The following is a 27,500-nucleotide window of genomic DNA, read 5'->3' as shown; positions in this document are numbered from 1 at the left end:
TCTGGGGACACCTCGTTTGATTTACACTCCAGAATGCCAAAAGTGCGAAGAAATATCATTGAAAGCGAAAAGCGCCATGTGAAACTAGCGAAGCTATATATATTGGTATTTGTTTGTTAATTGGATTACTAATTTCGTTTTGATTGTAATTTTGTTTCGTTGTCTTATTCAATTATTGGTATTGTTTTGCTGTGTTTTTCGGAGTGGATTATATTGAATGACTAGTAAGCTAGGGTCAAGAGAGATCGAGCGGATCTCTCTGCCCTTGCTAAACAGTTGCACCGCACCAAGCACACAGTGAGCAAGGCTCGAACCCCCGTGTCCCTGCTTAGATAATTATGCGTAGCTCAGCATTGTCAGAGCGGAATCCTTCGGATTCGCTCTGACGAAGGGCTAACGCTCGAAACGTCAGCTTTTAGAATCTCTGTACGGTGGCCAATTTACATTATCAACTCCGTTGATAAAACCAAATTTTTGTATACTACTTCCCCACCGACGCAGCACCACAGTTTCTTTAGAAACTACCCCTTCAATGACCCGGCCAGGCCGTCAACCCGGACCGCTCGATCCGGAGTCCAACGCGCTAACCGTTAGGCCACCGCGCCTCCCACCTTAGTAGCTTTGTACTAGTAACTAAAGCTCTATCTCCTTCCCTTGTATGATGACAGGATCAAAGGCTCTTTGGCAAACAAGATCCTGAGTTCTTTGCACTTAACGGCGTTTCGTTGAACCCTATTCTCGCGAGACCACTCTTACTCTGTCAGCTATTGCTTGCGCGTGACTTACCCGCCCTTTGTACCTCTGACACTGTGGTGTTGTCCACATAATTTCCGTTGCTGTGCGTTCGTATCGAGGAGGAACCAACCTCTTTCCCAGGGTCTCTCATCTTCCCCGGCGGGAAGATGAGAGACCCTGGGAACGAGGTTGAGGAGGAACAACCGCAGGCCTAGTTTGATTCCCTGTGGAACACCGGCGGGGACTGGGCCCCCATTAAGAAAAACACTGATGTCCGATAAAAAAATCTACAATCCAGTTGATGATGCCAGCTGGTAATTTACACTGGTTACGCAACTTTCTAATGACTATACTAGTCTAATAATAATGTCCATTTTGAAAGGTCTTTAAAAAAAGCAAAAGATGTTTTTTTTACTTCCTCACTTTTTTCGGTACCTTTTACAGCTGTTACGATGCAGTCACTCGCTCCGACGTCAATCAAATGTATTGGACTATCGCCACGTGAACAGGACTATTGTCGTGGAAACATTTGATTGAGGTCCAGCCAAAATTTAGTTTCGAAACATGAAAAAGAGTCGTTGAGGAGTGCGTGTGACAGATAACCGCTGTAAATGAATTATAAGTGAGATTTCTCCAATTTGGATTTCTGTTATCAATCTCTCGCTCGTTCGCTGCGCTTACAAGTGAGAGATCTGTCAGAGCGAAAGGGAAAGGAATTCAACCTGGCGAGGAGCAAATGCACTTGATACATTTCGTCCGTTCACAGATTCGCGCTGACGAAGAGCTAACGCTCGAAACATTAGCTCACGGAATATTTCCTACTGTGGTTATCTTTATATGCCAATATTTCTTTAGTGATCCACTCCCCACTTACGAAGCACAACAATAGGGAGCTTACGCACGCGCGTTTTTAAGACTCGGACGTCCACCGGAAGAGAAAATTTCGCGTGCCATGGCAGTGGTGTCTCCCAAATTTTTATACTAATTATCTCTAATGGATAAAAGATACTTGGAAATGTAAATGTGGTTGTGTGAAAACAGGTTAGAAGGGAAAACAGCACACTTCCGGTTGCCGTCCGGGTCCCAAAAACGCGCTTGGTTAAGCTCCCTAATATCTTTTCTTCACTGACCTTACAGAAATAGCCAACTTCACTTGTCTCTTCGTTATTTAGTGACCAACGTGAATGTTTGCAACCTTTTAGTTCGTGCTGTGGCTTGTCGTTCTGAGTTTCTCATACCATGCTTTTCATTTCCATTTCATTCCAGATTATAATTATGACCCGGAAAAGAATCCTCTGTGTTGGTCTTATCGCCCTTGACATCGTGAACACCTGTGAACGTTATCCTGACGAGGACGAAGACATCCGAGCGATATCCCAAAGATGGCAAACTGGAGGGAATGCTTGCACCAATTCGACTATTCTTACTCAGCTAGGAATAGAATGCGAGTTTCTTGGGTCCATGTCGCAAGGTGTGGAAGCTGACTTCGTATGCAAGCATCTTCGCGATGTAGGAGTTGCTTTTGACCATTGTGTGCGTCATCCGGAATGTGGGACTCCCACTTCATTTGTGACGCTTAGTCTAGCCACTGGCAGCCGAACTGTTGTCCATGCACGAAACAACCTTCCAGAGCTGCCGTTGTCCGCCTTTCAAAAAGTCAACCTTAGCAAGTACAGTTGGGTCCACTTCGAAGGACGTAGAAACGAGAGTGAAATTACCGAGATGATTGCCATGGTCGATGAGTTTAATTCGACGCGCTCAGCTCATGACAAGATTATGGTCTCTGTGGAGTTAGAGAAACCGAGGCAAAGTCTCCTGCCGTTGCTTGATAAAGCTGACGTCGTCTTCACAAGTAAAGATTTTGCTCGGTTCTGTGGATATTCCGTGGCCTCTGAAGCAGTAAAAGCGTTTCGTAGCATGGCGAAACCTGGTGCTACTGTAATATGTGCTTGGGGAGAGGAGGGTGCGGATGGCATTGGCCCCAATGGTGAAGTGAAACATAGTGATGCCTTCCCCCCTAAGAAGGTGATTGATACGCTTGGGGCCGGGGATACCTTTGTAGCTGGTGCTATATACAGTCTTTTGAAACACCCATCTGTAGAAGACGCGTTGAACTTCGCCTGTAAATTAGCTGGTTTCAAATGCGGTATGCCTGGAAATAATGGCCTCGTAAATGCACTGAATGGTAGCCTGAACAGTGATTAATCGTAAATAATGTGATCCTGAAACCTACATGAAAGCAAATGAATAATAGTAAACAGGGATTAACAGATTCTTAGAAAAATGGCTAGATTTGCTTATTGTCAACACTCGTCAAAATAAACTTTATTCAGATAGGGTGAAATACAAAAGGATGAACGCTATCAATTCTTTTCACATCTTTAGTCTTTCACTCGTCAGTAGAAGACGCGCTGAGCTTCGCCCGTAAATTGGCTGGAGTGCGCTTACTAATAGCTAGAATTAACTAATCTAGAGTTTATTGTATTTTATCCGTCTGATAACATGGAGGATTCGGCTTTTTCTGCGATTTTACCTGGAAGTTCTTTGTTCCTTGATGATTTAAAGAGAGGAATGCTCTCATGAAAAGGCAAAATAATGGAAATTATTTTGTTAAGAAGGAAGAGTGGGGCAAAGCTATTAAACAGTGCGAAGGTATCAGATGATTTGGGGTGTACACAGTGACGTCAGTAACTTTATGAAGACAAAAGCAAACGTCTGAAACTGTGCCGTCAGGAAAAAGAACGTTTCAATGTGGCTAAATATAATTTTGGCAACGTTGAACGCGGGACAATGCTGGCCAGCGGTTCCGCTCAGTAAATTGTGTGGGGGGGCTCAGGGGCTCCAGTAATTTCAGCGCCGCCTTGCTGTCCAGTATTTCGCGTGCGCGATCGATCATTCGCGTTCCCACCCGTTCTTGTGCCCCGTCCCTCCCGTCCTTTTGGAGGTTAGTACTTTCCTCAAGATCTGGTACCCCCTTATCCCTGGAAGTAGCCTTTCACTGTGACGGTGCCTGGTGGTGGCCACTCGCAGGGTTGTCATGGTTACCCACCGATGTGTCGGCACCTTCCGCAACGCTCATCTATTGGTGATGTGTTTAATGAGAATTTTACACCTGCAAAGTTAGGTAATTGTGTAGCCTAAGCAGGCTGAATTGATTACTGCCCTCTTGATTTCTGGACTTTGAACCTGTCCGATCCATGTTTTATTTGTCTGACGATTTTGCGTCTGGGTAATCAACTATTTGGTCGAATATTTAAGACCTGTTTTTAAATATGTGTTCTAGATCTTTTTTTTTTTAAAATGGGAAAATAGGGCCTAGGAAATTTTTTTCCGAATCGAAAGTTTTGCCTGTGTTGCCATACTTGACTACTCATTTGGGTTTATTATGCCTTGAATAGCCAACAACGCTTCAAAAATGGACATTTTAGATCAAAAACCGCCATCTTCGTTTTTGTGTATGCAAAAGAGGCTAGAACGTAGCAATAGGAGAGCGATACTAACGCAGTTGTAGAGTTGAATATTTATCCAGAGGGTATTGATTTTGGCCCCCCATTCAGAACATGGTCGTTGAACGGGTTTTTTTCTGATAGGGGGCCCAAAGCAATACAAAAGGCGCACATTGACAATGGTAAATTCCTCTGCGAATGCTGCTTGTGTTGATGATGACGATGATGATTGCGTCGCAAGTGAAATGCAGCAAAAAATCTCTAGGTGGACGTCTCTGAGAGGCACATTATAAAACGGGGATGAACTGGATTGGGAGAACCCTGACTGGACTAGTAAAACGCGGAGTTGTCACCACTTGTTCTTACAACTTTTACACGACTATGGTTGCTCACTGTAAATTTTAATTACTCTTGAACTTTCAGAATTTCACTCATTTTTTTCTTGTACCACTGTCAGTGCATTTGCGATTGTTTTAATACTCGTACAAAAGCATTTTGGGAGGCGCGGTGGCCTCGTGCTTAGTGCGCTCGACTCCGGATCGAGTGGTCCGGGTTCGGGGCCTGGCCAGGGACATTGTGTTGTGTTCTTGGGCAAGACACTTTACTCTCACGGTGCCTCCCTCCACCCTGGTGTATAAATGGGTACCGGCTTAATGCTGGGGGTAACCCTGCGGTGGACTAGCATCCCATCTAGGGGGGAGTATAAATACTCCTAGTAGCTTCATGCTACGGAAACCGGAGATAAGCGCCGGCCTGATAGGCCTTCTTAGGCTCGTAACAGAGACTTTATACAAAAGCATCTACGACATGTGCACTTTTTTTGCATCACATGACAGGCTCTTGTTTCACAAAAGTACGTTTAAAAAAGTCGACTTACTAGTTTTAGTAGTCCTACTTTTACTAGTTCAGTCAGAGTTTTACTAATCCGCGATCCAGTCCTCCATGAGCGGAATTTGTTGCCGCAGCTAAGCTCCTATCAAGGAGTTTTTCGATGGCCAGGGAATTTTTGTCATGCTCGTTTGAAAAACATGGCGGCCCTCTCTAATACCTGAAGACTATAAGATACCATAACTTCAGACGTTTCTTCAACTTTTTTCGTATTACAACCAAAACGACACAGGAAGGAAAACAAAAAGCCTTCGTGTGCAAATGGTTCCGGCTAATCTTATAGAGGAATCGATCGACCTATTCTTTGCAAGTGTATCGGTAAAATCTATTTAAACTGCGTAAATTGAAACGTATTGAGAGGTGAGTGGATATCATCGCGAAGAAGGGTCGAAGAAGGCGTGCAAAATAAAACGAAAATCTAGGCCCTGTTCAATCCTGGATTTTTTAGGCTTTCTTCGCACAACTACTGAAAATTGCTGTTTAACTGCAATGTCGATGATTTCCAGCTATCATGAATAACATGTTAAATTTGGAAGCTACCTAATTGCAGGGTTGTAACGAGGTATACGGGATCAGGGATCAAAGACCTGAAAAGGACCGGGATCAGGGATCACAGCCCTGGGATCTTTAATCACGTGCACAATGCGTGGGATCGGGATCAGCAGTATTTTTCATGGTATTAGCCATCAAGGATTAGGAATCAGATTGTTGCGGGTTCAGGGATCAAAATTCTCATCATTTTTGGAATGAGGGATCAAAATGTTGGGTAAAAGTATGGGTCAGTTACGAAAAAATATACCTCGTTACGACCCTGTAATTGAGCTCGAGTTTCTTGATGAAAAGCAAGCAAAAAAACAAACGGCTAAATCGCACTTTCCCAATGTTTTCGATATCCTCTTATTTAGATGATAGTCAATACTGAAACGAACCGACAAGTCGGAAAACACTCGGGTCTTATTTGATCAGTCCATACCAAATTTCAGGTTGCACGAACAATCTCGTTTAGGAGAAAGTGAACCCATCATTTTACTTTTATGTGGGTGTTAACACGGATGCCTTGTTGGCCCCGCACTTGCAGGTGAACAAACCTGCTGTTATTCAAAGTAATGGTTAAGTAATTTGAGTCTACTTCCCGGCACAAGCGGCAGACTCATCCTTTTGATCGCGAGATACTATTCCAAAGTAAAAGGTGCATAGCTGTCCGTTGTGAAGATAACAGAGCATTTTTTTAAGAAAATCCTATATAACGTTTTTTTATTACCGTTGAACAGGAGATTTGAAGCAGTCTATGAGAAAGCAAATTTACAAACAGTTAGAATTCACTGAGAATTGAAAACGCGTCGTTTAGAGCAAACAAAAACACATTTCTTGGCAACAGCTATCAGTTGAACTGCATATTTTTCCACACAGAATCGAAAACGTGCCATTCAGAGCAAACACAAACCCATTTCTTGGCAACAGCTATTGAACTGCATGTTTTTCCACACATTGCGCTAATTAAACAGACTGACATCTTCACTTTGGAAGATTATTTTTAATAGGGGATCCTTAACTGATGTGCTGGCAATAATGTGCTTTGAATCGAAGAAAACTGACGAGATCTGAATCAAAAGCGATGGTGCTGATAATGAGTACTCGTACCCGCCTATATTAATGATCAACCAAACATCCAGGTGAATTTCAAATTAAATGTAAGTATGTTAATCTACTGATGGTTAGAACTTCAACTTGGAGATTTAAATGTTAACCAAGAGGGTATACCGAGTACAGAGCTAGTATATTTAGGGGTGCAGGGATGGCGCAGTAGTAAGAGCACTCGCCTCCCACCAATGTGGGAGGGTTCGATTCCAGACTCAGCGTCATATCTAGGTTGAGTTTGTTGGTTCTCTACTCTGCATTGCGAAGATTTCTCCGGGTACTCCGGTTTTCCCCTCTCCTCAAAAACCACCATTTGACTTGATTTACGTTGATTGTTAATTTCAGTTTACAGTATCCCCAATTAGTGCTCCAGCGCTAGAATGACTTAACACTTAAATAAAGTTCCTTTATTTTTTCGCCCATCAAAACATCTACCGGCAGGGGCCATTATTATAATTTGTTGATCACCGGAAATAAATTTCAGTTAATCGACAACTGTTGTTTGAGCTTTGTCCTATGTCCAGTTATTTTCACGTGCAACCTCATATGAGCTGAACGTATGATCTCTCCATTGTTTTTTTGGCCAATCGCATGGCGTTCTGTAATGTCCAATAGCTTGCATTACCACGTGCTTTATCACTCTGGTCTTTTTCTCACGGCCAAGCACAATATGTCTTGAAGTTTTCTTTTCAAATTCCCTCCCATCTTCCCCCTCCCCCCCCCCTCCCCCTTTTTATTTAGACATAGGACTTGCGAAACCCTTATTAAGTGCCATGTTGTCAGGTATCAATCATTTTATCACTCATTTTACATATATAACTTATCCATTAGTTCAAGGCATTATTATGCAAGTTACCAATAGTCACAATCGTTTTCTGCGTCCTCGCACTGATGTCCCTTTCAGTTTAAAGTTTCAACTCGAGGCAATGATATGAGTGTATTTTCAATAAAAATTGGGAATGGGGATTAATTGCTCCTTTCGTCACACTCTTTCCCCCATAGACTCGACACTTTGCACTCCTGGGATGTACATATAGGCTAGTTGGGGTCCTTGGGAGGCCCACGATCGGTCACAGCCGACCCTGAGGGGAGACCCAACTCCCTCCCCCTTATCGGTCTGTGCACCATCCATATTTACCTAGGAATGGTCACAGTCGGCCCTGGAAGGAGGCCCAACTCCCTCCTCCATACCGGTGTGTGCACGTTCCATATTTACCCAGGAATGGTCACAGTCGGCCCTGGGAGGAGGCCCAACTCCCTCCTCCATACCGGTGTGTGCATCTTCCATATTTACCCAGGAATGGTCACAGTCGGCCCTGGGAGGAGGCCCAACTCCCTCCTCCATACCGGTGTGTGTACCGCCCTGGTGGTAGGTTTTTCTTTAGCTCAAAAATCCAGGAGTACATGGGGCTGACCTTTTAAGTTTCAGTGGAGCGCTTCGTCTCCCACTTCCCCTTTTGAGCCACACCAAGTTGTGTCTTTATATTGATGTTAATTGAGTATAATAATTTTGGGTCTCCAAACATGAGGAAGTCGATTAATTACCGAATAAACGTTACCGTTCTTCTTTCAACTCTCCGATTGGGTACAATTAGATTTTCCTGTAATTTTATTCATTGTCGTTTGGAACAGAAGACATTTAACTTCGTATTTAGACATCACATTTCCAATCCCGGATTCCATTTTTTTTCTTCCATTTTCGTATTCAAACAATAATTTTAATATATATGTCCAAAGAGCTCCAATGGTTCACCAAAGGAACGCGGACTTGCGTTTGATATCATGTTTTGCGTTTTACTCATCGGTTCAAAGAAATGTGAATGCAAATTTTGTAATGCTAGATTGGATGAAAAACATTCAAAGAAATCGGAACCGAATACTTTCAACGCTATTCGTTTCATCAGCCATTATCTAAAGTTTACCGGCCATATTTTAGCCCACAGCCTGACAAAGTTAAATCAACGCTGTTATAATGCTTTCATGTAAAGTTCCTTTACATGATCCTCTCATTAAATCTCTTTTTATCTGTTTAATAAAGCGTTTGGTCAAATACGGTCAGGCATAAAGTGTAACTAACGAGAACTGAGGTCAGTTTTTTAAGCATCATGCATGTTAAGATGTACTTAAAGGACAATACCCATTTGCGTCAATGTTTTACAGGCTTATTTGTTTCCAAACTGCCATGTACACAAGCGAGATTTCGTATAAGAAACTGAAAACCCTGGCATTATCATTACTTCTATCTGCTTGTTTATCGAATGTGTGATTTCATCATTTTCACTAACCAAAGCTTACCTAAGTCACAACTTAGGAACCGTCACGTTCCATTCTAGATTATTTGTTCTTCACACCTATATTTTTGACGAAAATTGAACTTGTTTCTGAATTCAGTGAAACGATGCCCCTTTCATGATTCCACTTGGTACCTAACCAACAAAACTCAAAACGGTCATTTAATTTTTAAAATTTATACCCAGAAATGGATGATATATATTGACATTTACTAGAGACAAAACCGCAAAGAGACAGCTATTACTGCTATATTCTTATGATACAAATCATGTCATCTTTAATGAGAGATTGTTAGAACTACTGTAGCTTCCTACTGCAGCTCCTACAGGAGAAATTAGCACCATTCAACAGCTTTGGCGATTGGACAGCAACCAGTTTTGCGTTAAATTAAGCAATCATATCTTTTAGTATCACCCAACTAGTGGACTAATGCAAATTCTGCATTTTGATTGGCTACGCTACTAGAGGACTATTATTAATAATCCTCGAGTAGCGAAAAGCCTGACGCTTTTTTTCGTTTTATTCCCAAAAATTTAACTTGCATTTGCTAACTTTATTATTGCCTTTTCTGTCCGACTAGTTGGGTGATACTAAAACAATTAGACCGTTCGCCCTCAAGGGCCACGGGTCAATAGCTCATTCGGCTTCGCCTCATGGGCTATTGACCCGTAGCCCTTTCGGGCAACGGGTCTAATTGTTAAATAGATACCTGACGAATTCAGCCGGGTAATGGGTTTGAATCCCGTTAAAGCCAGCCAACTCATTTTTTTCAGTGTCTATAACTAAGACAATAGGTGCCCAATTTCGATATTCAGTCCTAAGCAAAACTCATACAAATCCTTAGTTTTATTCCCCCACTCGAAGTCACGTTCATTGTTTTAACTTGAATTTTAAAATAATAATCGAAATTGGTCTATTGAGTAAATTGTCCAAATAAGGGCGAAGATCATTTCTCCCTTTCAATTTTCTATTTAATTTGTTGGCATGTTGGCATAGTCACTCATTTGCCTCACTAAAGAACTGTCTATTTTGGAAGCTCATACAGATTATCACTTCACAATTGTTTGAGCTCAAGAACTCCAGAATTGAAGGCCCAATTTTTGTTTTGTTTTGGACAATCTACCGTCGACATGTTAAACTCCTCAAACAGTTCCAGCAACGTTGTCTGCGCTACATCTGCAGTACTGGCAAGTGGTAACATAGTGTATCCAACCTTGAAGTACTACATCGATGTGACACTCCCAGAGTCGAGAGCCATATTATCAAGGTACAACTCCGTTGGGCTGGTCACCTTGCAAGAATGGAAGACGGCTTAGGATACCTAAAGCGCTCCTCGTTGGCCACCTAGCCAGAAAATGGGAAGAGATCAATAGGAAGACCAAGGCTCAGATACAGACACCCTTAAATACAATCTCAAGGAATGTGGGATTTGTCCTGATGCCTGGGAAGTTACTGCTCAAGAGCGCAAAACATGGCGTCGTGTTTACAGTAAAGGAGTGAGTACATTCGAGGATAAAAGAACTACCAATCTCAAAGATCGCAGGACCAAACGGAAGACTGAATGCGCCTCCGTGGCAACAACTGGCCTGCACGTTTGTGCAAAGTGCAACCGAGTCTGCCGCTCAAGGATTGGGCTCATATCACACGAACTCAAGGAAGTCATCGATCGCAGAATACTCGAGCTTCCATATATAATTATGTTTTATTTTATTTCATTCAAGACATTCAATCTATCTTACTAAGCAAGCTCCTACAAATCGTCTGTCCGCCGATTAAGAATTTCGCGTGATAATTCAGTATAAATTTGTAAGTACAGTCGAACCTAAAATTATCGCATTCCTGACTAGTACAACAATGGGAATTTCTCAATGGGAGAAACGCCGTATTCTATCAGTCTTAAAAGAGACGACCTTAAATTTCTTATAATTACAGAAAATTAGACTTGATTTGCTGATTGACTGTAATGTCACTGAACAGTCAACAGTTAAAAGGAACTACGGTATGAAAAACGAAGTACAGTATTCGACGCAGTCAACAATCATTCCCTATTCAGTTCAAGTTGTATCCCGGACAAGGTTTTTTTTATTTTCGATTTCAGCCAAGGTACTGTATAGATGTCTTGTTGTCTCCGCAAAAAAATGTTATCAACATATGGGAATAAACATTTATTAAATAGTGGGTTTAGATGGGCATTGGCACACGGGGTAAGTCTCTGCAGTTAGCATATGCTAATGAGGCAAATTTTTATCTCAATATGGTCAAAGCTTTCATAAGCGACCACCTCCCGTAAGGCTCACGGAAGGTTCGACTGTAGACGGCTCACCATTTAAAAACTGTAGTAACCCATTGTTGATTATCGGACAGTTGGTCAAAAGGTAGGGAAAAACTTTTAAGTGAACAATTAAGCAGTGGAATGGGTGTGTTCCATTTATACATTGAATTTCCTCAAGTTTACTGAGAGAGGCTAAAAGTTTTAGAAAATCAGGTTGCTTTCGGGTCGGTCACACCAAATCTACCGAGTAACATTCAAGTGCTAGCAAGGAAGATGATGTGGAGGAACGATCTGGGATCATGTAAAGGAACTTTACATGAAAGCATTATAACATTCAATTCGAAATTTCCTGGTATTTTCGTCATATGGTTGGAACGATTGTGTCCTCAGTGCTAAGTAAATGGAGCACCATACAACAAAAACACAGAAGTAATGGAGTGATATTCCCTAGCTGTTGATGAAAGATGCATTTTTCGATGGTAACTATGAGTCGAACCTACGATCTTCCGAATTACTAGTTCGGAGCCATAGATAATTGTGAAAAATAGGCCACTTAACTAGGTTCAGGTCGTGATATTTAGCCAATATCAAAAATACTCTTTGTTTGTCCCTCCAAAATTTTGCATAAGCATTGTTTCCAGTTCCTCTTAGGACCATTTTAAGTCCCAAGAGAAAATATCTAGACGTTCCATGAGCGTAAACTGGTTTGCCTGCGGTACCTGTTACACAAAAGCACAGGACACTGAGTTGGGTGGTATTAAAGGAGCTGAAACTGGATTTTCTCAGGAGTAATGCTGAAAATAAAAAAAAAGTGAAGACAGTAAAAAAGCTTAGGAATCCAATAGGTACCCTTGGTAACTCCTAGAATGAACGAAGCAGGCTAGAGGATCGAGCTCGAATGCTCAGCTCAGAAAAGAACACCACGTATTTTTTGTTTCTGAGGAAACAAAACGTATTTATTTTTATACAAAAATTTGGTTTTATCAACGGAGTTGATAATGTAAATTGGCCACCGTACAGATATTCTAAAAGCTGACGTTTCGAGCGTTAGCCCTTCGTCAGAGCGATTCGCTCTGACGAAGGGCTAACGCTCGAAACGTCAGCTTTTAGAATATCTGTACGGTGGCCAATTTACATTATCAACTCCGTTGATAAAACCAAATTTTTGTATACTACTTCCCCACCGACGCAGCACCACAGTTTCTTTAGAAACTACCCCTTCATTCGTATTTATTTTTACTTCAGGGTGAACTATTTACACTATGAAAATTTGGTTTTATCAACGGAGTTGATAATGTAAATTGGCCACCGTACAGAGATTCTAAAAGCTGACGTTTCGAGCGTTAGCCCTTCGTCAGAGCGAATCGAAGGATTATGGGTTACGTGTAGTTTTTATAGTAGAGTAGGAGCTACGCTATTGGTGGTAACATAGCAACGTGAAAAATAGGAATATATTAGTTAAATGAAAAGCGTTCGTTAATACCGTGAGGATTAAGGGTGCCGATTTGAAAGATGAATTTTTGTTCCAGATTCTTGCGGCTTTCCGTCGTACCTAGATGTAGGAAAAGGCCGCAGATAGCCATGTGTTTTTTGGAGTGGTTAGGCAGATTAAAATGGCGAGCGACTGGCTTAGATGCATCCTTGTCATCTTCTCAACATCGCGAAGGTGTTCGCGGAATCGGTCACCTAGTCGTCTACCTGTCTCACCAATGTATAATTTATTGCATAACGTACAGGTTATGCAATAAATGACATTTGCGGAGGTACATGTGAAACGATCGGTGATCTTAACAGATCGCTTAGGTCCCGATATCTTGTTAGTGTTAACAATGAAAAGACAAGTTTTGCATCGTGAGCGAACAAAAATTCATCTTTCAAATCGGCACCCTTAATCCTCACGGTATTAACGAACGCTTTTCATTTAACTAATATATTCCTATTTTTCACGTTGCCATGTTACCACCAATAGCGTAGCTCCTACTCTACTATAAAAACTACACGTAACCCATAATCCCTCGATTCGCTCTGACGAAGGGCTAACGCTCGAAACGTCAGCTTTTAGAATCTCTATCATTAAGTTTCGAGAAAAATTTATCAAAAATTTATCATAAAATTTATCATAAATTTATCATTAAGTTTATCATTAAGTTTTAGAATCTCTATCATTTACAATGTTTAGAATCTCTGTACGGTGGCCAATTTACATTATCAACTCCGTTGATAAAACCAAATTTTTGTATACTACTTCCCCACCAACGCAGCACCACAGTTTCTTTAGAAACTACCCCTTCATTTATTTACACTATGAGGTTGAGTGGCCAATCAAAGCAGAGTTTGTAATTGAGAATCTAAACATCTATGCCGGACACGCAAAAGCAAACTTGCGAACACGTGAATCTGCATGAATCATGGCAAATCATAATGTTGACAAACACAAAAGCGAAGGAATTGGCAAATAAATATGACGTTTTTTACTATCTGAATGATTTTGGGTTAGATTAAAGCGATATATCGTTGAAAAATCTTCGCACTAGTAAGTTGTAGCAATAAATTGGGTTAACTAGGAAACAGATAAAGAAGTATTGTTGGCTTCCCAAATAAACTTCATTTTACAATAGAATGACTAAACAGACTAAACAAACTGCGTGCAAAACTATAGCTACTTATTAATCACTTGCCAGAAAGAACACTTGAAATACAAAATGGTTGAAAAACAACTTGCATATCAAATATCAACCCACATATAAAAATTAGTTAAGTTCAAACATGAAATTAACCTTTTCCTGTGCATGGAAGAAAAATCTTCCCATTTCATTGCTCTCTTTCAAACAAGCAACACACGACGTGTCAAAAACCACATGCAACTAAATAGATTTCCTGAAATTTCCCACCAGTGTTCGGGATCAACCAGAACCATTTTTTTCTATAATGAAGCGAAAAATGGACAACAAGCTTTCTTTCAGATAATTATTGACTAACAAGAATTAGTCAAATTTCAAATTGTTTTTTACCTGAAGACTGTGCAGGGTTGAGTACAAATAAATAAAATTATTAAAATAGCCAGAAAATTGTAAACACCGTGAGAACCACTCAAGGTGTTTCTTCTCTAATATCCAACCCGAAAACGTACCAGAGAATTTGCCATTTGGTTTCAGTGTTGTACATAACATCACAGCGAATTCGACAAAGAGGTAAATGCGACTAAATTTCTTGTGTGCGCTGCGATGTTTATTTTCAGCTTTTTATGCAAACGGAGAATAATAAATGAGCGATTGTTAAAAAAATCTTCATTTTTGAGCATTGATTACTCGTCGCTTTTAAAGATTCCAGACTTTCTTTTTCACCACCTGCCTTGTTTATCCAATTGACGTTCCATTCTCGAGCTCCATAACGGTATATTTTGTTTAAAGGTCCACTAAAAAACGCCATAGGCGTTACAATGACTTCAACGCCATTTCAGGTTAATTTAATGTTCTACTGTGACCACCGGATAAAATCTACGCATTTCTACTACCCCCTGAAATCTACCAAAAATACGCGCAGAAGACTCTACACAAAGACAATACTTAGCAGGGGAGTGACAGAAAAGACCTGTTGCGCAACTTTTCCATTTTCCCCACACGGGAAAACGGAGGAATTCAACTCATTTTCTGATTGGATTGTTTATGGCAACCCAGTAAAAACAAAGCGTATGCAAAAAATTGGAGGGATAGACAAAGAGTATTATGATATTTTGACAGGACTAAAACTGCCGAAATTGCGCATTCTCTGAAATATAATAAAAAGGAGAATGTAAATGTTTACCACAGCAAATGAATGAAAGATCCATTATCTAATGTTTCCGATGGTAGCTCGGTTGACCCTGTTATTAACCTCCTTTGTCTTCGATCGATCGCGCAAAATTTGACGAGGTAGCCATTAAAAATTCATGGGACATCCAGGAGATTCTCTTCCTTTTATAACATTTTTTTTAATGCAGTGGTCAAAATAAAAGGTTTAAAATTAATGACTCTGTGCTGCATAAGAGCGCCAAAGAAGTACTGTTCTTTTGCCTATTTTGATGTCTCTTATTCCACATAATTCCTTTTCGCCAAACGTAATCGAAATTTCTCTTTGACATATTATTGTTGACTTGTCGTGATTGCGAATTTGCTGTTGCAACGATTTGTTATAATGAATTTGTTTTATAACCAATAGGACTGGATGCAGTGTACAAATCATATCTTATGTTATGTACATGTCATAACTAATGATTTTTTATGTCTTTTGCTACTAGGTAAATTATTAGGGAAATTTGTTGAAATGATTTATATTGTTGCGTACGAATATTTGGATACAAGAGGAACCCCGAATTCAGAACAACAATGACTGTACCCAGAGACGTTTTTAATGAAACAATGCTGCGTCTCAGGTACTGAAAAAATACGATGTCTCTAACATACATGTATATCGAGCCTGCTTAATTCAAACTTGACTCAGCTTTCAATGTTATATTGGAAAGCCGGCGGCGGGTATTGAGAAAATTAGATCCAGCTATTAACATCCTGTATCTTTTTCACTATAAATGTACGTCGGAAACATCCTCAAAATAACAGCATGATTGAAACATTGGCAGTAGGAATAATTTTGTAATTTTCAAAGGCTAAAACTATGGATAAAATTTCGTTTAGTTAGACAGGCAGCTTTTGGGTTCCAGATTGTTTTTCTTTGATAAGAGAGCGATTAACACCATCTTCAACTTACTTGGTTTTACCATTTTACATGTACCTGTTCCGGTTCCTTAAAGCGCTCAGCGCTAGCTGCGAGAAAGAAAACAAAACACATTGAACAATAAGATGAGGTTGGGTGCCATGTAATCTATGTGGAATTTTTCAAAATCGTTTACCATTCGAAGTATTGTCAATATTATGCAAATTTCGAGCTGTTGCTTATCGGCAATGAAAGTCATTGATTCCTATATTGTCCAGGTTAGTGTTGGATCATTTTTCCACTTCAAAAAAGAAAGTGGTTTTACCAGTCTAAATGACCAAGCGGAGGGCCGGGTATACAAAAGTGTGAAGCCGAGCGGCAGAACAAGGCTATAACTTGTATATGCGATAAAGAATATGGATAAGCATGTAAAACACAGTGAGAACTGCCTTTAAGTTATTTTACTTCATCATGCATTACACAAGCGTTTATTGCTTTCAGCTGCTCGGCTCATGTGAATCGATGACATGCCGTCCAATAAGAAGGCGAATTCATCAACTGTTGTCATTTTGAGGAAGTGCCTCTTCGATTATGCTATGCATCAAATTTGAAAAACATTGAAGGTGGTATCTTCAGATGGTGATGTTTTCCTTGATCATTACCAGTTTCCTTCAAGTGATCTGTGAGGTAAAAACAGTGATACTGATCATTCACACTTAACATAACATTGAGTACTTTCTAAGATTGTAGGTCTTTTTCAAACTTTGAAACTTTACGAGCATTACGATTTCTTTAGAACGTTCAGTGTAATTATGGTAATTTAGACGCTTGGTTATCTAGAACGTTCGTTCCCGACTGTTATTTATCCAGTACGTTTATTGTAAAACACTTGAACTAAATACCGAAGTCGATCTCATCTTATCTAAATTTGGCGTGATGAAAGTTGTACTGAATATATTTTTTTGCATGACCATTTTCGGCACGAGGTATCGTCCAATAACTGGTAGAACTCGGCAGACATGTATTCTGTTAATGCATTTTTTTTTTCAATTCAATTAGTTCGAACTCCGGCTTGCAAGACTCTCAAAAAACAGTCTCTCTTCTGAAAGACTCTTGAAAAAAAAAAGACACTTGTTCAACACTTTTCATCTAGTGTATAAGTCAATATACTATTTCAAAATCACGAAGCATTATTGGATTTCGATAGACTAAATTAAAGTAGGTTCTCGATAGACTAAGTCTTTTCCAATGATCCACAATATCTAAACATCAACTCTCGGACCTAACTTGAAGTTTCTTAAACTCGGCGATAAAAACATTAAAACCATTAAACAGACCCCTTGTCACCGTTTAGGAAACATCAATTGTCTAGTCGATTGAACAAACATTTGACGGGACTAGATGGGTGACTTCATGGATGGTCCGTGTGTTTTTAGGCAAATCAGCTGGCTCACTAGAGCACCTGTGATTTACGAGCTGGCTGGATTTTCTCTTTGAAACTGCCAAAGAACGATTTACTTGTTCCTTCATCGGCAGGGTTAGACCCTATCTGAAACTATAAAGCTAGGCCGGTATTCAACCGAGTATATTGCATTGCCTACCACATAATCTTAACACGCCGCTCTTTACTAAGAGCTGTGATAGGCAATGAACCATTTGATTGGCCTATTTGGGGATTTCTCTGGGCAGTAGACACCTAAACTAGCTATCGTTCGCTAGTCACAATATATACACAAAATATATGGCCAAAAAGTAACTACTTGTCGCTTAGACTAGCGATTATAATTAGAGCGTTTTACTCAGAGTAGATTTCCAAATTGAAATGCCATCTTCATTTATAACTTCTTTATATAAAAACTCGATTGATGTCAGTCAAACGTTAGAATCTGTCTCTCATAGTTGCCTAATTGTTTCATTTTTTGCAATCGGCCGATGATTTTACTCGTTTTGAACGTATTAGTTTTTTACCAAAAGGTTTAGAGAGCAGTAGAGACACTAACTCTTAATATAAAACAACAATTTCCAGTGTTACAGAGTGACATGTTTCGGCAGAGACTTCTGCTTTCCTCAGTGCATTTGTTTTAAGAGATGCAACTTGGGAATCAGTGGAGAACTGTGGGAGGACCCTTTCCTCAATGTACGTATTTGGACTCATGTTTATGTTCAGATTGCACTGCAAAGGGTAGAAGTTTCTATGGAAACATGTCTACTGATTCAGGTTTTTTTCGTGTACTTTATATGCAGTTAATTGTGTGCACAGCCCATGTTTTTGCTTCTTTGCTTATTTGTTTGTGTATCTGGTTATTTATTAAATTTTGGATAATTAGCTTGATGTGTTTATGTGTGCATTGTTGTTGCAACATTGAACTTGAAATATTTGTTGTATATTTCAGTAAAAGTGATTGGTATATTGTTTTCTTTCAGAAGTGAGGCTTCCAGATCTCCAATTAAACAACATGAAGAACGCGAGTGGTAATTTAACAAATGGTATGAACGATTCCTTTCCTGAAGAAGACGAGGATGACCTATACACCGATGATTTGCTGGACTACTGTCCTCCGATAAAAGAGGTAACTGCTCTCGAAACCACGACCAAGATAACAGCGTTATTAGTGATAATAATCACCTCCTTCATTGGGAATATCTTGATTATAATAGTCACAAGACGGACTCGGAGTCTGCGAAAGATAGCCTACAGTTTTGTTGTCAACATGGCTATTGCAGACCTACTAACCACTGCCATCAACATGCCAGAGACTCTAATTGTGGAGATACGTAATACCGATGAGTGGTTTCCAGGTGATGTGGGTGTGGTCATTTGCAAGTTTTTGCCATTTCTTCAGCAAGTTTGTGCCTATTGCTCCGTCCTGAGCTTGTTGGCAATCTCTTTGGACAGATACTTTGCAATTTGCCTACCGCTAAAAAGGATAATGTCGAAGAAGCTTTCGACAGTGATTATTTTTTTAACTTGGCTGATACCAGTGGTGGCGAGCGCGCCCATGTTCGTAGCCAACAATGTAGTCGAAGAAGAGGGCGATATTCTGTGCGTCGAGGACTGGCCTTCCCCTTTTGACCCCGTCAAAGCGCCCAACTACTACACGATCATCCTATTCGTATTGTTTTACGCGTTGCCATTGACCATTATATCGTCTTTGTACACTTTGGTCGTCTTAAAGATTTGGCGGAGAAGAGCTCCTGGTAACCGATCCACAGTCATAGCTCAGGTTTACTCAAGAAGCAGAAAAAAGGCGTTGAAAATGTTTATTTCAATCGTTGTTTGTTTCACGCTCTGCTGGCTTCCTTATCACGTCAGCTTCTTTTTATCCTCGTATGTTGAGTTCTACCTCGTCTGTAGCCTCCCGAGAGATATCAAATTTATTTCTTTATTTTTCTCGCACGCCATCAGCGCAATCAATCCATGTATATATTTAATATTCAACAAAGACTATCGCGCGGGAAGTAAGCGTCAACTTTCCTCATCGTGTTGTTGCGTGGACTCCTCGGTACTGCATCCGGCTGACACGACTACTGCCATGGCTGGTAATTCGCGGACAGACAGAATAGAAGAGCATGAAATGAAGTCATTCTATATCCGCAGCAGAAGATTTTGGCGAAAAAAAATAGTTCCAATTCAGGAAGACTTAATATCAGGGCGCGACTCCTATGTCGTCCAGTCGAATCAAGATTTTGCTTCGAGAGATAAGACGTAAAACATAAGGTATGGCAGTTAACACGAGAGGCAGTAGCTTACATAAAATAGTCATGTACTCATCTTTCTTCTAGTATCCTTTCAACCATGTAGAAAGGTGAAATAAAACTCAAGTCAAGAATTCTATGGTAGTATTTACAGATTTCAAGTCTTTAGTTCTTTATTTTATGAGTATCTCTGGGATACGCGGATACGGAGTATCCTCTAAATCTGTTGTTCAATAAGAACATCCGGCGATTGCCTGCAGAGTGGTCCTCAGTTTTGCAGAAGTCCAACCTTCGACCTTCCGCTTACTAGTTCGGGTTGTCTAACACTGAGCTGTATGACTGAGACCCGTGCGAGCTAGGCCGTTCACTAAACAAGGTTCGTGTGACAACTGACCCACCATACTGCTAGGGTGGTGGAAATAGGGCATATTGGCGATTGTACTAGAAGAGATGTTATAAATTATTTTAACACTCGCGGTGAATGAACTGAAGAGCCGATTAATTTTCGACGGTGACTCGGAAATACTCGGAAAAAAATCCGAGTGTTCCTTTGCAGTAGTGGTATCTACGACCTTCCGATTACCAGTTCGGATTCTCTATAGGAGATTCATGAGAGCTAGGCCATTAAACGAAGTTAAGGTGGCAGTTGGCCCGTTGTACTGCTGGACTGAGATTGTCACCGTTATTTTTTTTTATTTACCAGGCTTTAGTATATGCCATCTCTTTCAATGCACCATTAGGGCAATTTCAGTCCTAGCAGTGCAGCGGGTCAATCATCACCTGAAGCTAGTTTAATGCCTTATCTTCCACGAGTCTCCGAGTATCTTCGAGTCACGGTGATCATTGAAAAAGTACACTTCTTCATTACCGGGTCAACATTTGCTGAGACTTTCATCACAATAGCAGGCGATTGCCTATTCAAAACGAATCTCTGAGATCAATTTTCTTGATCTCACACACAAGTCAAATCTGGATCTATGTTCCCGACCATTTGCAAATAGCAAATAAACGTTAAACCTCCTAGTTTTGCCTGAAGAGCTTCGATCAGAAACAAATAAAGTTGCGAACTATCATGATCGGTAGATAAACGTTCCTGGTAGAAAATATCTAACCTATTCGCTCCTCATTCCCACTGGCCTAACTCGCTATTTTTAGTTCAAGTTAAGTCCAGCGTCTTTCCAGTAAAAGCGAGTCTAAGTTTTTCTTATGAAAATAAGTTCTCAATCACATGAAAGTAGTACAAATTACAGAAGTTAAAAGTCTTACCGACTTGGTCTCGCAACAACTTAATTGAAGGGATTTATCGGAATGTCTTTGAACTAAAATTTGACGTGTAAGACAAACAGGATAATGAATAATGAAACCTTGCTTGGTTTCAATTTTATGGGGAAAGCTATTTTTAGAGTTATTTTCATAGAGTTATGTCGTAGAGTTAGAGTTAAGTTTCCAAAATCTTGAATTCAGGATTTTGGACTGCCAAAATCCTGAATTCAAGATTTTGGAATTCAAGATTTTGGACTTCCAAAATCTTGAATTCAGGATTTTGGAAGTTGTTAACTCTAACTCTAAGTCAAAACTCTACTGAAATAACTCCATTGATAGTTAACCTCCGATTGTATTGGATATAATCATTAATAGACCAATACGGCTAACTCAATGTTGTACCCAATTCAAATCTCTTGGGGTTAAGATTCTTTGTGTGTTGAATTTGTATGACAATGAAGCATTCACATTTAAATGATATGGAAATACTTGGAACAAAAGGTTTTATTCCCAAAAGATTTGAATTGGACACAACATTGAGCTAGCCGAATTGGTCTATTCAATGGGAAAAAATATTGTCCTCTGCATGACCGCACTAAAAATATTTTCTTCTCACTTACACTTCCAGGTTGGCACTTTTTGTAAAATTGTCCTTTGTTGTCTTCGTTGAATTGAAGAACGAGGTTGTCATCTGTTGTCGTGCATCTGTAGTTAAATGGGAAACCTATTTTCTCACGTTTGGTAGCTCCAGTTTTGCTTGCGATTTTGTCATTTATCTATCCTTTCAGAATGATTTGAAGAACTCATTTATGTATATATATTAAACAACTGCATTGCTTGTAGTCGCCAAAGTCTCTGAAAATATTGGCTGAATTAATGTTTACTACTGTAATGGAAAAAGGTAGTTTTTTTTTATTTTTATTGAAGAGCATGTTTAAAAAAAAGACTTTACCAGAAATTATTAAGCCCGGTAAAAATTCAAATTTAGTGAGCGAAATTCAGTATCACTTCTTTGACATTTTGACACTCCTTGGCCATTTATTTGTTAAATAACAAGACTATGACGGAAACTTCTCATTTGAGGAAAATAATGCTAAAAGTAGGCAACGCTCTCACAATATCTGATTGGCTAAGAGTCATCTCCACATTTTCGCAGAAGATAACGGCGACCACTTTTCACCATTACTAAGGAAGAAAATCATTGAAATAACAACCTGGGCTTGAGCTGTTAATGATGTAAACAATAGTAGATCAGTTAAAGAATCATTAAGCGCTTCTTTCCATCTACAATAGTAGATCAGTTAAAGAATCATTAAGCGCTTTTCTCCATCTTAAAGGGTCATCTGGTACAGTCGAGGCTTTTTTTTTTTTTCATTTCAGATCTTCCGACCACGTTTGTACCACTTTTCCGAAAAGACGGCTGGGCTGGACGTTTATTTATTTTCAATCAAGATGAACAACAGCAGTATCTTCGCAAATAACACTTTTATAGAAGACGACAATGATGTGGACATATATGGCGGTGAATGTCCTCTGCTAGGTGGGGAAGACATGTTGGGGAGGGCAAGCAAGATAACAGCATTAATATCGATCATAGCTATATCGCTGATCGGAAATTTGTTCCTAATAGTTATCACTCTGAGGACTCGGCGTATGCGGACAACTGCGTACAGATTTGTTGTTAATATGGCTATTGCTGATCTCTGCACAGCAGTCATCAACATGCCAGAGTCTGTGGTGATAGAAGTAACAAATACAGACGAGTGGCTTCCAGGTGCTATAGGAGTGGTGCTGTGTAAACTGTTGCCTTTTTGTCAGCAGGTGTGTGCGTTTTGCTCAATTTTAAGTCTCTTGATAATCGCATTGGACCGATTTTTTGCTATTAACTTTCCGCTGAGAAGATTTATCCTTCAAAACCGTTGCAAGCTTATCATCGCGACTTCATGGCTTATACCCTGCATTTCAAGCTTGCCGATGCTCGTCGCTAATAACATAGTTGAATCACACGGCTTGATTCTGTGTCTCGAAGAATGGCCATCTCCTTTGGATTCCATGAAATCATCCAGGAACTATACAGTAGTTCTCTTTGTGATTTTCTATCTGCTCCCGTTGATTGCCATTTCTTTTCTCTACGGCTGCGTTCTTTACAGACTTTGGAAAAGAAAACGTCCAGGGAATTGTTCATCCTCTCGACATGATACGATTTTTTCGCGAAGTAAACGGAAAGCATTGAAAATGTTCATCGCAGTTGTCATTTGTTTTGCACTGTGTTGGCTACCTTTTCATGTTATGTTCTTTATTGTGGCATACGATAACAATTTGTACAATTGTGGTGTCCCAGCAGATGTATATTTTGTTTGTTTCTTCTTCAAACACGCTATAAGTGCTTTGAATCCATGTATATGTATGCTGTTCAACAAAGATTATCGCGATGGCTTCAGGCAATTAATTAGAAACTGTGGTGAACATTGACTCATTTAGTTGTTTTAAATAAATTGACGAAAGTAGTTTCGCAGTCGAATTGGGTGGTGGAAGCTAGCAAGGGTTTTGTCCATCCCGGTTTAGTAGGGAAATGTTTTGATATTTAACTAATGATGTTGTCAGGCAATTTTTAAGAGTGGCTGGCCGCGATTCCCAACTGTTGCTATGGCAATGGTACATCACTGCTGAAAGCCCCTCTAAAATTTAGTTTCTGACATCTGAAAAACTAATTCGGTGACCTGGTATTTTTTCAAATTTTGAAAGCCCCATTAATTCTCTTACCTAAGTGATAAAAAATAGCTTTGTATCAGTACTGCCCATATCACAAAGTCTCATGGCAGTTTACAATTCTTTCTCTAGGGTGAGATCGTGGACGTCAGCTTGGAAGAGAAAAAATTATCGAGTAGAACTTGAGCCATTTATGAAAACGCTGTTGTTAGATATAATAAAAATAATTCCGGGAGTTGGTTTCAGTCCCTAGGTTCGAGGGAGAAATGGATATTTAAAAAACGTTTGTGCAGCTCTTAGGCACGTGAAACTTAAATACATGGCTCTTGCGTGTACGTGTTTCCTTAGGGACATACGAATAGTACTGAACATTCATGTCTATACAAGGCCTTGGATAATCTTATACATCATAAACAGTCAAAAGATCCTCTTTCTGTTTTCTAAAGGCTTAAGGCCAAGAGCATCCAACATATTGCTAACACAAGTACTTGAGGTGTAATGGGGGTTCCAAAATGGTGATGCGTATTCAAGCTTGGGTCTAACCGAAAAGCTAGTTTTACACAGAGTAGTTTTTACATTCTGAAACCAAAACTTTCGATTTATTAAGCCTAAGATTCTATTTGCCCCTTTAACTACTGTTTCGATATGCTCTTTCCATCGTAACCTGTTATCTTGCACCGTTATCTGGTGACATTCTTTAATATTGGTCCACAGTCTAAGCTCCTAGTTGGCAAATCTCTCTTCGTTGTAACACACATAGTAGAAATTCTTTTTTCGGGTTGAACTGCATTTTCCACAAATGCTGCCACTCTGCAAGTATGTACAAGTCGCCCTGTAGAAGTTGAGTCCATAGTAGGAGTCACCACGGGAGATAATCGCACGACAGCGTCTGCAAGAAGGCTGACAGTACTCAGTAGATTTGATGATAAGCAGGCCCATAACTGTCTACTGTGACACTCCGTATGTAAGTTAAATTGAGATGGACGATGTTCCATCGCATACAACCCTCCGTGTTCTTTGGGTTGACCACGAATCAAGGGGGTCTTATTTCTGGTTTCGCGATTTTAGGCCACAAGTTTATTTCCGTTCTCCAATTTTGATCCGTGTGCATATGTGTGGCTTATGTGCGCACGCTCGGCTGAGTGGTCAACGGTGAGCGACCAAGATGGCCGAAAGAAAATGCATGACGAAAATGGAAAAAAAACGAACTTAGGAATGAAAAGCATGACTTACTTTCTCATATCTACTTCTGGTATTAGGGTTAGAGAGAAATCTAATATGTTTCTTCGCAAATATATTAGACTGTTGGGATTAATTGTCCTGCCTTTTGAAATTAAAAAAAAGCTTCCCTGGCCTTATGGATTGAGTCTCTATTGCAAAAATATTTTTTCAATAGGAATTAATTGCATGTCATTAGGAATATTGTGGGGAGAAGAGACAAAATGTTCTGCGACAGTAGTGGGTTTGGATTTGGTGTCAGGGTTATTCGAAGTGCGTCCTTTAAACGTCGTTAAGTTCTCCTTTGTACTGCATGTAGATTACATGAAGAAGGCTGGTTTGGCCAGCCGAAATATATTGCATTGCTAAAGCAAATCTACGTTTTATCGGCTCTTGCTCAAAATGTTTAGTTTCTCAAAACGATACTCGAACCTCTCTAAATCTCTAAACAAATCTCTAAGGTCCGCGCTAGTTAAAGTCCACTAGAAACCTGAATGTCGTGCTACTAGCTATAGCTGCCATATGTAGTGTGTAGAGTGCGCGTGCGCATATGTACTGTGTAGAGCGCGCGTGTACTGTGTATCGTCGTTGGTTTATGTGTTGTAATACACATATACTTAAGTTTGACCGCAAAAAGATAAGGCAAAAAAACGCCTTGTGTGGTTAGCGAGGTAATAAATACATGGAAATGAATTTATCAATATAGGTATTTGAAACAAAGAAGCAGTCATAGGAAGACATAAAGTTATTGAACCAAGTACGTGACATTCATGTAATACATATTTGTCAAACCACGAGTCGTTGTTGTCCTTCCCAATCTGGATAGGATCTGAACAATCCTTCCGTTCTAGAGGCAGGTAACAGTCTTCATTGTAAGGGTTGTAAGGGTTATCAAGAAAAATGCACTGTCGTAGCTGGTACGACGTTTCGTTTCGCACTTGGATTTTTCCGAATCACTATTTCGACAATTTTCTTTTTCTTTTAAAACAAGTGTTCCTTTTAATCCTTAAAACAATAGGAAGTGGTTCTTTTTGTTGATTCAATGGAGTGATTAACATAAAAAAATTATATTCACACTTTCTATAAGCTTGATTGAACTATTAGCCATTCTTTTTCTCTTGTCTCGCTGAGGAAACTGTATCAACAAGTGGAAGATCAAGAAACGGACTGCTGTCCCATTCTAGTCACCAGGCTAGCGGTTGGAAATTGAACGAACAGAAGGAAAGACGAGGGGCTTTTAACCGCCCAAAGGTATGAAAAAGCGCGCCCTTCACAGTACATATGGCAGCTGTTGACTTAATTAATAATTAAGAACGCCTCCGTATTCCACGTTAAGGACTTTAATTAAGGACTATTTACGTGTCTAATACCGTGAGCGGAAGTATTTTTTTCCGTCTACGCCTGATCCATGACCTGATTTGTAGACGAAATCAGGATACGCTTACGCGGGAAATCATGGTGGCCAGTCAGTGGAAAGTAGGTAAATATCAACGTAATAAAAGGCAATATATGGACATTTTATCTTTTTTTGCTTGTCTTATGTAGTTTTCAAAAAAAAAAAAGATCTTTGAAGATTATAAACGCAAAATGTGGTTGAAGGCTAGAACACCAAATAACGGCCTGGTCCTGATAGGGTGGTTAATTATTGGTGGAAGCGAGCATGTACACTGCATGAGGGCGTGACATATGCCTTCAAAACCATCACCAGCAGTTCATGCGCGTACCCTGAGTGGTTCACAGAGGGTAAGACGAGGCTAATACCCAAAAAGCAGGGTGATTTCACTTGTTTAAATACGTCATACAAATGGTTCACCTCGTGCGCCCTGGGGCCCCTGGATCAACATATGAAGGTGTACGATCTAATGGAGGAACAGCAAAGAGGAGCAAAGGCGGGATGCAGTGGAACGACCGACAACCTACTGATTGACAGGACAGTAACTTTGGACTATCATAGGCACAAGCGTAGTAGTAGATGTGCGCAAGGCCTATGACTCGGTCGATCATTGGTGGCTCAATAAGATCATGCTAGTCCACAGGTTCCCAGTCTGGATCTGCGAAGTCGTGAGAAAGTTATGCGCGGCGTGGAACACCAGGATAGTTGCTAATACCAAAGTTGGCAATGAGACCTCCCCCGTGATCAGTTTTAACAGAGGTCTACCCCAAGGAGATGCTCTATGCCCGCGTTTGTTTACGTTGTACTTGAACCCAGCAGCATGGAAGCTGCGCTGCACCGAGGGCTGTAGGCCCTCAAGACCGGCAGGGTCCAAAGTCACAAATCTACTGTACATTGACGACTTGAAGGTCTTTCGCGGTGTCTCAAGCAAAGCTTCACAGAGTACTCAAGATGACAAAGGAGGCGATGGAGGACATTGGCTTGCAATGGAATCCAAAGACGTGTAATGTGCTCAATGTGAGGAGGGGTGTTCCGGTTGATGTACCTGAAGGGTTCAAGTCAGGGGAGACGGTCATCGATAGCCTAAAGAAAGACACAGCTTACCGATTCCTAGAAGCACCGGAACTGTTACTTCAAGAATAGAAACTGGCTCTGCAGCGTCCTACCTGCAGAGACCCTCAGTCACCTGATCGAGCCCACTGTCAGACACCAACAGAGTTCAAGCTTCCAATCAGCTTGCCATGCCAGACTGAGTGCTGTC

General features: G+C 40.3%; 3 protein-coding genes across 4 annotated transcripts in view; all 3 read left to right on the top strand.

Moving 5' to 3' along the window:
- The window catches only part of LOC138040843 (ketohexokinase-like), a 17,684-nt gene extending 14,286 nt beyond the window's left edge, over positions 1-3,398 (top strand). For both annotated transcript variants that reach the window (XM_068886532.1, XM_068886533.1), the window contains one exon: positions 2,002-3,398. In XM_068886532.1, coding sequence (XP_068742633.1) covers positions 2,011-2,940 — 930 coding nt within the window. In that variant the 5' untranslated portion in view covers positions 2,002-2,010 and the 3' untranslated portion in view covers positions 2,941-3,398. The remainder of the gene's footprint in view (positions 1-2,001) is intronic.
- Positions 3,399-6,736: 3,338 nt separating this feature from the next.
- LOC138041186 (growth hormone secretagogue receptor type 1-like) lies at positions 6,737-22,436 on the top strand. The gene is made up of 5 exons (XM_068886956.1): positions 6,737-6,760; positions 15,548-15,682; positions 16,462-16,647; positions 18,385-19,678; positions 22,300-22,436. The coding sequence occupies exon 4, from the start codon at positions 18,417-18,419 to the stop codon at positions 19,668-19,670; it is 1,254 nt and encodes a 417-aa protein (XP_068743057.1). The 5' UTR covers positions 6,737-6,760; positions 15,548-15,682; positions 16,462-16,647; positions 18,385-18,416; the 3' UTR covers positions 19,671-19,678; positions 22,300-22,436.
- LOC138039925 (neuromedin-K receptor-like) lies at positions 21,907-23,391 on the top strand. The gene has a single exon (XM_068885750.1). The coding sequence runs from the start codon at positions 22,372-22,374 to the stop codon at positions 23,389-23,391; it is 1,020 nt and encodes a 339-aa protein (XP_068741851.1). The 5' UTR covers positions 21,907-22,371.
- The last annotated feature ends 4,109 nt before the right edge of the window (positions 23,392-27,500 follow it).

Source organism: Montipora capricornis, chromosome 3 (assembly GCF_036669925.1).
Source record: "Montipora capricornis isolate CH-2021 chromosome 3, ASM3666992v2, whole genome shotgun sequence".
NCBI classification, from domain to species: domain Eukaryota; kingdom Metazoa; phylum Cnidaria; class Anthozoa; order Scleractinia; family Acroporidae; genus Montipora; species Montipora capricornis.
This window is presented reverse-complemented; position numbering and strand designations above follow the sequence as displayed.